The sequence below is a fragment of the Eleutherodactylus coqui genome, chromosome 2, assembly GCF_035609145.1.
Source record: "Eleutherodactylus coqui strain aEleCoq1 chromosome 2, aEleCoq1.hap1, whole genome shotgun sequence".
Lineage (NCBI taxonomy): Eukaryota > Metazoa > Chordata > Amphibia > Anura > Eleutherodactylidae > Eleutherodactylus > Eleutherodactylus coqui.
Genome location: NC_089838.1, coordinates 98,395,866 through 98,408,453, shown reverse-complemented (window position 1 = coordinate 98,408,453; position 12,588 = coordinate 98,395,866). Strand labels below are relative to the sequence as shown.

General features: G+C 42.6%; 1 protein-coding gene across 1 annotated transcript in view; it reads left to right on the top strand.

Annotated features, from left to right (window-relative positions):
* LARS1 (leucyl-tRNA synthetase 1) overlaps positions 1-12,588 on the top strand; it is a 46,181-nt gene that overhangs the window by 25,602 nt on the left and 7,991 nt on the right. Inside the window, exons 19-28 of the mRNA XM_066591253.1 lie at positions 1,212-1,347; positions 2,142-2,354; positions 3,521-3,578; positions 3,690-3,753; positions 3,987-4,170; positions 5,572-5,662; positions 6,399-6,539; positions 8,926-9,066; positions 9,209-9,319; positions 9,650-9,760. Coding sequence (XP_066447350.1) covers positions 1,212-1,347; positions 2,142-2,354; positions 3,521-3,578; positions 3,690-3,753; positions 3,987-4,170; positions 5,572-5,662; positions 6,399-6,539; positions 8,926-9,066; positions 9,209-9,319; positions 9,650-9,760 — 1,250 coding nt within the window. The remainder of the gene's footprint in view (positions 1-1,211; positions 1,348-2,141; positions 2,355-3,520; positions 3,579-3,689; positions 3,754-3,986; positions 4,171-5,571; positions 5,663-6,398; positions 6,540-8,925; positions 9,067-9,208; positions 9,320-9,649; positions 9,761-12,588) is intronic.

The following is a 12,588-nucleotide window of genomic DNA, read 5'->3' as shown; positions in this document are numbered from 1 at the left end:
TAGCTCATTAAGAAATTCAGCAACAAGAACACAACATGAAGCAGATCAAAATATTCAATTTCTCAGTCTTGATATGCGATCATGATGATTGTTCTTGCAGGTAACCAAAAAGAAGCTTTCATTTCTATGTAGCCTCCACTCAACATTTCCTTCCCCTGTGATTTTGTATAAGAATTCTGGAATTGGGCTAGAATAGTGTTAAGCGTGGATACTCTGGACAAGGGTTGTCCTTCTCTGTAGATTGGTAGCTTTATCCTGCCCTCATGGATATGTCTGGCTCTAACCTGTTCTCCCGTATTTGACTGTCTTGGCTGGTATTGACACCAGTCTAATACTTGCCTCTCTTCTCGGTAAGAAGTGCAATGGCTCCTGTTCCTCTTCCAGTTTGGGCGGTGATGCTACAGCCTCTTTCTCCTGGCACCAGTGCTCACATCCTTAGCGCCATGGTGCAATGAGTTCGGGACAGTGACGCTGCGGCATCTTATTGACTTCAGTGGTCATCTGACTTCTGCTGTAAGCACAGACCATGAGAGCCTCAGGAGCCTTTGCACTGATTACCTGGGGGAGAAGAGAGGTGAAATATTGCTTCTTTTAGGCCATTTCCAGGTGTTTAAAATGTATTTTCTAAAGTGGGGCAGCCCTTGGTGATCTCCTTCTGGGTCATGGAGCTCTTTTCTTAAGGCACTGTATCCAATCTAAAGAAGGATAAATTGTCCCATTGTATTTGCTTGGCTAGGATGTAAAGATCTGTGTATTACACTGTGTAGTATGTATAATGTTTCTGTTAACAACCAGAAGAATTGTGGATGTAACTTTAGACTGCATGAAAGGGTTATTTATATAGCGCTAACTTATTCCACAGCGCTTTCAGGTAACTTACTTATTACCCCTACCCCCAGCAAGCTCAGTACTCATTTTACCGACCTCGGAAGGATGGAAGGCTGAGTCAACCTTGAACCGGCTAACTGAACCATGCGGGTATTGAGCCCACAACCTTCAGGTCGTGAGCGAGAGCTTAGGACTGCATTCTGCTGCCTTAATACTCTGCCAGACAGGGCCCCATAAAGCAGAATCTGTGCAAAATAAAGCAACATGCGTACAGTTTTATATTTGTCATATAGTTTAATTAGGTACATTAGCTTTACAAGGTGCTTGTTACAGAACTGTTGGATGTACTTGGGTAATTCTCTGTCTTATGTTTTTTGTTTTAGGGTCTCGCTTGCCTTGGGATGAGCAATGGTTAATTGAGTCTCTATCTGACTCTACAATTTACATGGCATACTATACAGTTTGTCATTTTCTCCAGGGGAATCTTAATGGAACCGCAAACGCTCCTATAGGTATAAGGTAAAGTACTCTTAGTTTATTTTTCTTAGGCCTCTGATACACTTGCCGCATGTCCAAGTTGTGCCAAATCGTATAGGGCACCTGTCTGTTTGATCTATGGGCGGCCCACACATTGATATGCATTTGTATGTCCTGATTCTCGTCTGTGATATTGACAAGAATAGGACATGCCATGAGCTTTTACACTTGGACTGAAAAACGGCATTGTGCATGCCTCATAGGCTATAATGTGTCCGTGTGCTTATGTGAATTACCGCGGACAGAACATGGACCCAATACTCTAGTATTAGTTACAGGGGTTGTCGGAGTTCTCAAAAAATTGAGCAGAGGGCAGGAAATGGTAAACAATATCAAACTAAGCTATACTTCCTATTCAGATATCCCAGCGGTCCAACATGGTAACTTCAATCCTCGCTGCCATTCTTGGTTTACAAACTTCATCAGTGACGTGACTTCTTACATGACCACTGCAGACAGTCACTGATCTTCGCAGTCTCCAGCTGTATACCGCTGAGCTCTGTGATTGCGCGCAGTGGCTGTATGTATATGGAACGTCACTGATTCGGCCAAATAAACCGAGACTGGCAGAGAAGGATGGGCACTGTGGTGCTTGAACGGTGGAGAAATGGAGTGGTGAGTGTAGCTGCCCCCCCCCCCTTTAACTACATCCTGTCCTCTCCCCAATGTTTCGATTAACTCCGACAACCTCTTTGCTAAAAATTCATTTAATGTTTTTTTTTCTCTTAAAACGCTTTGCCACTTTTGGGCTGACTTTGTACTTTTTTAATACAAAGGCCAGAACAGATGACCAAGGAAGTGTGGGACTACATATTCTTCAAGAAGGCACCGTTTCCAAAAACCACCATCCCTAAAGAGAAACTGGAGAAATTAAAGAAGGAATTTGAGTTTTGGTATCCAGTTGATCTGAGAGCATCTGGAAAAGATCTTGTCCCAAATCACTTGTCTTATTACCTATACAACCATGTGGCCATGTGGCCTGAAGATAGGTGAGTCAGTGGCCTGATTATTTCTTTGGAACAGTGGTTTATGCTGTATTGGGATTGTTTGACTTTTGCTTCCATGAATGATCATGTTAACATTTTATAGTGTTTTCATGGTTAAGGCTGATTTAGACACAACGATTTTCACTCAAAAATCACTCAAAACCGTCTTTTGAGCGATAATCGTTGTGTATAACTACACTGACATTGTGCAGTTTTTGTTAAGAAATCGCTGATGGTTCCCTTTCAGCGTGCTGAAAGACAACGATGAGCCTTATTAGGAATTCACAGCGGGGTACAGCTGATACTATTGATACTGTCCAGCTGTGTTCTGCATCCCCCGCTCGGAGCACTCAGCTGTAGAACAGCCGGATGCAGAAGACAAGCGGCCCCGCTTGTCTTCTGCATCCCCTGTTCGGAGCGCAAAGTGATCGCTCAACGTTTGAGCTATCACCTTGCACTTAAAGGCACACAACGATTGTTGCTCAAAAGACCTCTTTTGAGCGATAATAGTTTTTTCTAAACCAGGCTTTACTCATAGTCGGGGAAGTGCAGTATTCACTACTGATGATGATGATGATGATTTATCCGTTCAGTCGCATCCGAATGTACAAATAATGGTCAACAATAGTTGAAAGCTTTAACCCAACATAATAAAATGCCTATACGTACTCTTGGCATCACATGAGGCCTGTACGGCGGTGTGTATGAGCACTTGGGCTGAAGAACGTTTTATCTACAGTAAGGCTGTATATACACACGCACACTGTAAAAAATATAATAAGGTGCTAAATCCAGATGGCTTTTACATTTTTTACCTTTCTGTAGATCAGCTGAATGTTGGCCGACCACCCAGATCATCTGAGTTGTGGGGTGTCCCGATTCTGCCCCTATGGCAGAAGAGAAGGGTCAGGCATGCTAGATTTCAGCATTCCCTATCCTTTCGATCTCCAGCGATATAACCTTCCACCAGAAGTGTCTGACAGTGGCTTAATCCTCTCTTCCCTATAACTCACGCATGCTTGGCCGAACAAGCATTTGGCTGTTGGTGTACAGCCATGTAACTTCCCACAGATGATAATAGAATTTATTTCGACACATTTGGGAAAAAATAATTTTTATGTGAAATGAATGCTATGACATTGAATTTTTTTTCTCTATTTTTACATTAGTGGAAAATGGCCAGTGGCTGCCAGGGCCAACGGACACCTGCTGCTGAATTCCGAAAAGGTATAGTGGTATACAGTTGTGCTCTTCTCTTCACTTCTTGTCGTTATGAAGAGCTCTTCAGTTGTGGGCTTTAAATTTGTGTCCAATATTTCTATGTCTCTGTTCATCCAGATGTCCAAGTCAACTGGAAACTTCCTTACATTGAGTGAGGCTATTGGCAAGTTCTCGGCAGACGGTCAGTGTGTTTTAATCTCTTTAAAAGTATAGCTTATAGTTTATACTAGTTATTTGCATGCTGATAAATGAAGGCGAGTGACATAACTGAAGGGGTGGAGCTAGCTGGACTCCTCCCATTGTAACTTGTTAAATTCTGTAACCAAAATCTGAGTCATGCCAAAGGAGTTTACTAGCGAGGGGAATAAGTTTAAAGTGTAGATTAATCTCTAATATTTCCCTACTTTTTATTAGGCATGAGGCTTGCCCTGGCTGATGCTGGTGATACAGTGGAAGATGCCAACTTTGTGGAAGCCATGGCTGACGCAGGCATTCTTCGTTTGTACACCTGGGTTGAATGGGTTAAAGAAATGCTGGCCAACTTTGACAACCTAAGAAGTGGCAACAACTATACATATAATGACCGGGTATTCGAAAGGTACTTTTTCTAGATGATTTTTCTTTAATAATGGTCTTTAAAAAATGTTATACATCATATCAACCATATATTTGTATTTAGAACAGTTCTGCCCCATGAATGGGTTAATCCATGGGTACTTTGGGGGGAAAAAGAAATGGTCTCTCTGTTGATTAGTTGAATATTTAAGTTAACCCACTAAGGACCTCCCAACATATATTCAGCAGGTGGTATATGAAGCAGTTGTCAGCTGATTCTGACAGCTGACACTCGCCTGCAACCACAACGATCAGAATTAGCTGTTTAGATGCCACTGTCAAAGTTGACAAAGCATCTGAGAAGCCAGTCGGAGGGAGAGGGGCTCTTGGATGCCATGTTGGCACCCTACAATACAATAGTAGGGTGTCGATGGGTTTACTAGGCAGCCCTGAGCCTAGGGAAGGCTCCCAGGGCTGCCATGTATTGCACTTAATTAAGCTGTGCCACAGGCAGAGCTAATAAACGATCATTAAAAATACAATACACTGCAATACAGAAGTATTGCAGTATATTGTAGAAACAATTAAATTATTATAAGTTTAAGTCCTCTATGAGGATGAAAGTAAAAGGAAAAAATAGATTGAATAAAATAAAAAAGTTAAATTATAAGTAACACCTCTCATTTCTTATGTAGTAAAAAAAAATTGGTATTGCTGCATCCATAAAAGCCCAGACTATTCAAATACATTATTTGTTCTAAAAAATGTGTATATACCACAGAATGGTGCAAATAAGAACTACAAGTCACCCGCAGAAAAAAACTAAACCGTTTCGCACATTGAGGGAAAGCTAAAAAAGTTACGGGCCTCAGAATATGACGACAGAAGCAATATTTTTTTAGAAGGTTTTTATTTTTTAGAAGTAGTAATAGATTTAAAAAGCTGAACAAACTTGGTATCTCTACACTCGTACTGACCTGCAGGATAAAGTTAACATGTCAGTTTTGCTGCACTGTGCACACCGTAAAAACAAAGCCTTGAACAAAACAATGGCGCAATTGCTTTTTTTTTCTCCCCACCTTAAATGATTAAGTATTCAATACATTATATGGTATGTTAAACAGAACTCTTAAAAAAATATAACTCCTGCCGCAAAACACAAGCCCTCATACAGCCATGTTGATAGAAAAAATGTAAAAAGTTGCAGCACTTGAAAAGAGGGGAACAAAAACGAAAAAGAAAGGTTGGGAAAGATCTGGCCTTCAGCAGGTTAATGTACTGATGGTCAGCTGTAGACTTTCAAGTTAATGTTATGCGTTTGGCGGTCCATATATCCAAGAGCAATACTAAAATCATATTTTACCATACTGAGAGTACTAGTCGCAGGTTCTCTTACTATATTATCCTTTTGCCTTTCTGACTAACCCGGACCACTTATTTCCAGTGAGATGAATGCAGGAATCCTGAAAACTGAACAGAATTATGAAAAAATGATGTTCAAAGAAGTTTTAAAAACGGGATTCTTTGAGTTCCAGGTGAGGTTTTGAGATGTATTTGGGTGTGAGACAGAATGTACATTGCTTCCCCATCTAGGTCTCTTTGCTGCTCTTGTGCATGTACAGTATTCTGCGCTCCCAGCACTATATATTATCCTATACATAGACGCTAGCACATGTGTCTGGGAAGCTAATGTCTTCAATTGCTGCAGGTTGTATACCGGATTGTGGCATGACTGGAACTAAAGCTACCCATACATCATAGCTGACAGATCATTTTCCTGGCTCCCCCATACATATGAATGCTTGGTTTGGCTGAGCGTTCATGTCTCTTCCTTGGTAGAGGGCAGTAAGCCGTTGTCTGACAACTCTGGTTTAGAGTATCTGCAAGGTGAAAAAAGGATCCAGTGTTGAAAATCAACATGCCCTATCCCCATCTTCTCTGAGATACTTGGTTGGGGGAAAGTTGGTAGACTCCCTTGCCCCCTCCAGTCCCACTGAAGTTGGCAGATTCTGACAACTTTTTGATTATATATGGGATTTTGGTGCAGAGCTGGCAACAGTCTGCAGCGCTGTGCAATGTAATTGCCTTGAGTAATTAAATGAAAACCTCTATGGCTTCCAGACCTATGAATGAAACTATAGACAGCTGATGTTGAGTCTAGGCTAGAATACTTTGGGAGCCATTCCTTTGCAAGTATTGCACCCACATTGTCCATATTGGTGCCAAAACTTGAAATAAAGCATATTTCACCCTTGTACTTTTGTCTTGCAGGCCGCAAAGGATAAATACAGAGAACTAGCAATTGAAGGCATGCACCAAGGCCTAGTTTTCCGCTTTATTGAGACCCAGACCTTGCTGCTGGCTCCCATCTGTCCTCACCTGTGTGAATACGTGTGGTCACTACTGGGGAAGGTATGTCCTGTCTTATCCTGCAGGCAGAAATGTCTTTATTAAATAGTTGTAAGCACATTGGTCAATGCAGCTGCTCTGCCAAATAACTATTGAAGAAGCCTGCAGTTTACAGACGTCCGCTAATATGTAGGGCTACAGTTATATTACTCAATTTTCCAACGAGGGAGAGATTTTGGTGCTGAGTAACACGTTTTCCTCCATGTAACAAGTGATTTCCTCTTTTCAGCCGCACATAAGGGCACTTTGTTTGGAAATGGAAATAAGGTTGTATAGAAATTCTCAGAGCGCCAGATGCCTTCATAAAGCTTTGCTGTAAATTGTAGCAAATGTCTGCAATTTCCATCTGAGCAGGAGATAGTGCTGTTCTGTTTGACTTGCATCTGATGACATAATGTCTATGCTTCCATATATATAACATATTGCGAAATGAATCTACCTGCGCCTCACTTTAAAGTACAATACACTGCCTCTATATGTACATGGTATGTGTGTGGGCCAAAGAGAGATATAAGAGAGAGATATCTAATAATGATGATGATAATCTTTATTTATATGGCGCCAACCTATTCTGCAGCAAGAACGGGGGTGGGGGGAATAGAAACGGAACCACAGTTACATCTAGTAATCAATTGATGGAGACAATAGGGGTGAGGGCCCTGCTCCAACAAGGTTACATACTACAGATAATGAGGTGATACAGAAGGTAAAGGGGCTGCAGATATGTACGGTATGGTGAGTGTGGGTTGACAAGAGTCAAGTTGGGCCATATACTGGCTGAATCGCTGTGACTGCAGGGGTGGTTGGTTACGGCTAGCAGGGATTGCAGAGAGGGCAGAGAGCATGGTATTAGGTGGAGTAAAGAGGGGTCTGGTTTAGGAGATATGGTACACCTCCCTAAAGAGGCACATTTTTAGAGCACGCCTGAAGTTGTGTGTGTCAGGGATTGCCCGGATAGTTTTGGGTAGTGCATTCCAGAGGACTGGTGCTGCTCTGGAGAAGTCTTGCAAGCGGGAATGAGAGGTTTGAGTTAGAGGGGCACCTAATCTGATTTTGTTAGCAGAGTGGGGGCATGGGCTGGGTGGTGGATTAAGATGGGGGAAGCAATGTAGGATGGCGCAGTGCTGTGGAAATATCCATCTTTCCTTGGCTCGTGCACCTACTACGTACTTTTTTAGCAATTGTAAGTCCAGTTCTGCACTTCACATTTTATGTAAAATGCCATGTCATTAAATGTTTCTTGGCTGTGGCAGTCAGACCACCAGCAATCCTAAGAACAGGCGTCCGGTCAGTCCCCGAGTGAATGTAGCGGAGGTTGCGCAGGCACTCCTCTGCTGCATTCTGTTCAGTGACAATGCTGGAAATTGCCAAAGTGCTCTGTAATCGTTGGCGCTGTCATTAAAGTGATTGACCTGAATTGGTAAAAACGGGGTGGTTGCACCTATTTTAATGAAAAGCAATTATAAAAGAGTTTATGATATTAGAAAAATATTGCTGCTTGCTTCCACAAACAGCACCACTCTTGTTTGGTTAACTTGAATGGAACTGAGCTTTAATACCACATACTGTCCTATGGATTAGGATTAGGGTGACACTGTTTCTAGAAGTCAGCAGCCATGTTTTTGTAATTTCATAGAACCTCTTTTAAAGGTACTGTTGCACCTAGACAATATAGCAATAGCCATACAGCAGGCATATGGTGGACATGTTATTGAGACCCCCACCCCGAGAGCCACTGCAAAGATTCCATTCTGCCAGACTTGGTGCAGACTTACTGTAATACTACAGTAAGTGGCCACCCACAGAGTTCCCTGGTGATAGCAGCTGATCTGATAAGAGCGACCAGATGTGATTACAAGTACAACAGCTCAGCCCTATTGAAATGAAGCGGCGGGCACCACTGTTTTCAAGGTGAAGTTACCATGAATGGGAGAATTTACCCCGAAGTGACTAGAAGAGGGGGAACACAGCACTCCTGTTATCAACCTCACTGGGGGGGGGGGGGGGGGGAAGTGTTCAGCGTTGAATCAAATTTTTAATACCAGTTCTGTGAATAGGTGATAAAGGGGTTCTACCAGCATCAAGTGTTAACTCTGCATTCATTTTCTCCCTGGATACTGCAATCACCTCCTCAGGTGGTAAGATAGTCCCGGGACCTCCATTCTCGGCATAGGTGCCTCTAAGGACACCTCTGAGACATGTATGGCTTATCTTGCGGATATAATACAAGTACCTAAAATAAGAATACCTACTTTTTAAAATCTAACAGGTAATAAAGACCTTGAAAGCTGCCGATTTCTCCATCACTTTTCAATATAGCTGGGATCATCACTGATTTCTGGTCCATAGCTAATTAATCACTATACATCATATATTGTATTCTCTACAGCCAGGCTCTCTTATGTACGCTACTTGGCCAGTTGCGGGCCCAGCAGATGAAGTCCTGATCCGCTCCTCACAATACCTAACAGAGACTGCCCACGACCTTCGGCTACGACTCAAGAATTACATGGCTCCGGCTAAGGGGAAGGTAAGTGGATGTCTGTTGGAGTAGAAGTGGTATGAGTAGACTGTATTTTATTGGCTTGACATTCACACCAGCTTTTTGTATTGTTCTTCAACCAGTCTGGAAAGCAGAAGATTTACACCATGTTTTTTTCTGTTCCTTTTAGAAAGGGGACAAAACTCCGCCTCAGAAGCCATCGCACTGCACCATCTACGTGGCCAAGACCTATCCACCGTGGCAACACATTACTTTATCAACTCTTCGCAAGCATTATGAGGTGAACGATCTGGTCTTATTCTGTGTGGACCATCAAAAAAAAATGGCCCACTGATGGTTAATAGTTTTTGTATGTAATGTCTATGGGCAACTTTTAGATTTGCTGTCTCTTGGAAAAAGAGGACAGTATGTGCCCAATAGTGCAACATAGAAGTTACTTTCCCCAATAATAGTCTTTTGCCAAGTTCACAGTGACGGTGGGACTCTTATATTGGATGGTGGGGGCATTCTGCCAGCAAGCTCCTGTTGGTGGCTAAAGTGATAGGCGGACACTGACTTCAAATGTTATTATTATTGTGCTATTATACTGAACTTGTGTATATCTCATTAGGCAAATGGTGGCCACCTACCTGATAATAAAGTCATAGCAACTGAGCTAACTGGTTTACCTGAGCTGAAGAAATATATGAAGCGAGTCATGCCATTTGTTGCTATGATCAAGGTGAGTAAATACAACATCCTTGAGATTTTTGTGCAGGGAACTGCAGATCCAATATTAACCCCTTAGTGACCGCCCCATAGTGTTTTTATGTCCTAGCAAAGTGGGCTTGAATCCTAGAGGATGTAAAAACATGCATCCTCTGAGAATTAAAGCCACATGGACCGTGGACATGACAGCTCCATGCTGTCGATTACTGGATGTAGCCCACGCCATGGAGCTGTCATCGGGGGCCGCGTGAAGCCCCCAAGCCCCCCAAAGTTAAAGATTCAGCTGCCCTGATGGATCGGATTCATCAGGGCAGCTGACATTACTCACCCCCTGTCCTCCGAGCTGTCCTGCAGTGATCTGGTCCTCCAGGACCTGGCGCCAATCATCTTTGCATTCACGCCAGGCGTCAGATGCCTGCACAGAAGGCCCGGAGCACGGGGAAATTTGAAATCTCCTGGCTCCCGTCTCCTGAAGGTAGCTAGGAGGCAGGAGATGTTAAAAAAAGAAAAAAAAAAAAGAAAAAATGCGATCGGTGAGGGGAGATGAAACTTTTAATTGGAGTCCTCTGTATTTGAACCCCAACGCAATCCTCCTCCACGGATCTTACCCGGATTCTGTGTATACGACCACCGGCAAAATGCCAGACACATTCGTGGGAGCCGGGAAGAGCCTGTGAAATTTAAAATCTCCTTGCTCCCGGCGGCCAAAGGTCGCCGAGAGTCTGGAGCAGCGAGCGGTGGCCTCTTTGAGCGGTCCTTGTCACGTGATAAAAGGGTAGCAATCTTAGGCCGATCTCATATGAGCGGATAGGAATCACAGATTCCGCATGCGTCTGATCTGCAGTAATACGCGGATCAATCAAATGCACTGGATTACACAATCCCGCTCATATTAGCGGGTCGGAATTGCGTAATCCACTCGCAGAAAACTGAATGCAATATGTTCTATTTTACCGCGGATATCCGCAACATAAAGCCCATTGTACTCCATGGTAGCAGATATACCCACAGCCCATAAGTAACTGCATTGTGTACGGGCAGCAGGTACCCACATCATCGCTAAGCGACAGTGCGGGAAATACGAACAAAAAAAGGTGTACTGCACATGACTGCCTGTGTAAGCACACAGTTATGCGCACTACATTATGTAGCCATACACAGCGCCACGGCCAGGCTTACAGCTGGGATTCGCTGCGGGCCTCTGCAAGTGGTTTGCACATACGGCTGTGTGAGCCCGGCGTTCTTCTGATCGCGAACTATAATACAAATTTTCAAGAAGCCCCAGGAATGTTCATCTTCCTGCAGTTCCAGGAACAGCTTGTTGAGCACCTTCTGTGTGAGACAGCCGCAAGATTACGAAGCCTCACAGAGCACCACTTTCTACACCCCATCCCTGCCGCAGCGGTCAGGAAATACCCCCCAAAAAAGCATAGGAGGTGGTTTTATTGCTCCATGTGCCCATCCCAACCAGCCCCCGTAATTACCCCTGTCTTCGGACATACCACACAGTTTACATTATAACTTTTATCTAAGATTTAGGGAATGCCAAAAAGGGTGTGGAGGCGGGGGATTATTTTTAGGAAGTCAATTTTTTTTTTTTCCCCGCACAAGTGAGCAATGGGGACTGGAATTTAGTTGTGCCCTAAAATCCAACGGGTGTTCCCTCCATTATAGGCCTAGCCATGTGTCCTGTAAGTAGATTAGGGCCACAATGGGTATGTTTCTGAACACAGGATAAATAGTGGTATCCATTTTGGGGTGCAAGTCTTAATTCATATGTACACTGTACAACCCCCCCCCCCCAGTTTTTAAAATAACACAATTGCCAAAAAAAATAAAAATTGTATTTTTTTTCCCTTCTGTTTTGCTTAGATTCATTCAAAAACTGTGGGATCAAAATACACAATGCACCCCTAGATGAATTCATTAAGGGGTCACGTTTTTAAAATGGGGTCATTTGTGGGCGTTCCCCATCGTTTGGCCACTCAAGGGCTCTACAAGTGGGCAATGCGGCCTAAAACACCTTCAAGCAAAATGTCTGTCCTGAAAGCCTCCGGCTGCTCCTTTCAGTTTTGGCCCTGTTGTGCATCCAGACATAAGATTAGGGCCACAATGGTTATGTTTCTGAGCTGAAAGCAAACAAGGGGATCCATTTCGGGGTGTAAATTCTCATTTTCTTGTGCACTTTAGAAAAAAAAACTGCCTTTAAAATGACGTATTTGCAAAAATATGAAATTTTATTTTTTCTCCTCTAAATTTCATTAATTCCTGGAAAAAAAACAGTGGGGTAAAAATACTCATGTCACCCCTCAGTGAACACATTAAGGGGTGTAGTTTTTAAAAAAGAAGTCATTTGTGGGGGTATCTATCATTCTGTCACCCATGAGCCTTTGCAGTCTTGGCTTGGTGTGTGTTCCTCAAAATGTTGATAATTAATGTTAAATTTGTACGTCTCCTAAATGGTTAAACAAAAAACAAAGTTTTTCAAATGCGCATCCAGAATAAAGTAAACAGATGGAAATATATATCTTATCAAAAATTAGTACAGTATGTTTGCACATATTTGAGATATTACAATTGAAAGTGTGAAAAAAAGATAATTTTTTTTTTCAAAATTTTCCCAATATTGGTGCTTTTTAATAAATATACCTAATTTCTATCTATCTATCTATTTTTACCACCTAAATAAAGTACAATATGTGACGAAAAAACAATGTCAGAATGACTTGGATATGCAAAATCTTTACGGAGTTATTCTATGTTAAAGTGACACATGTCAGATTTCCCAAATTTGGCTCTTGTCACTAAGGGGTTAATTTTCTTTTAGGAGGGCGCTCTAAC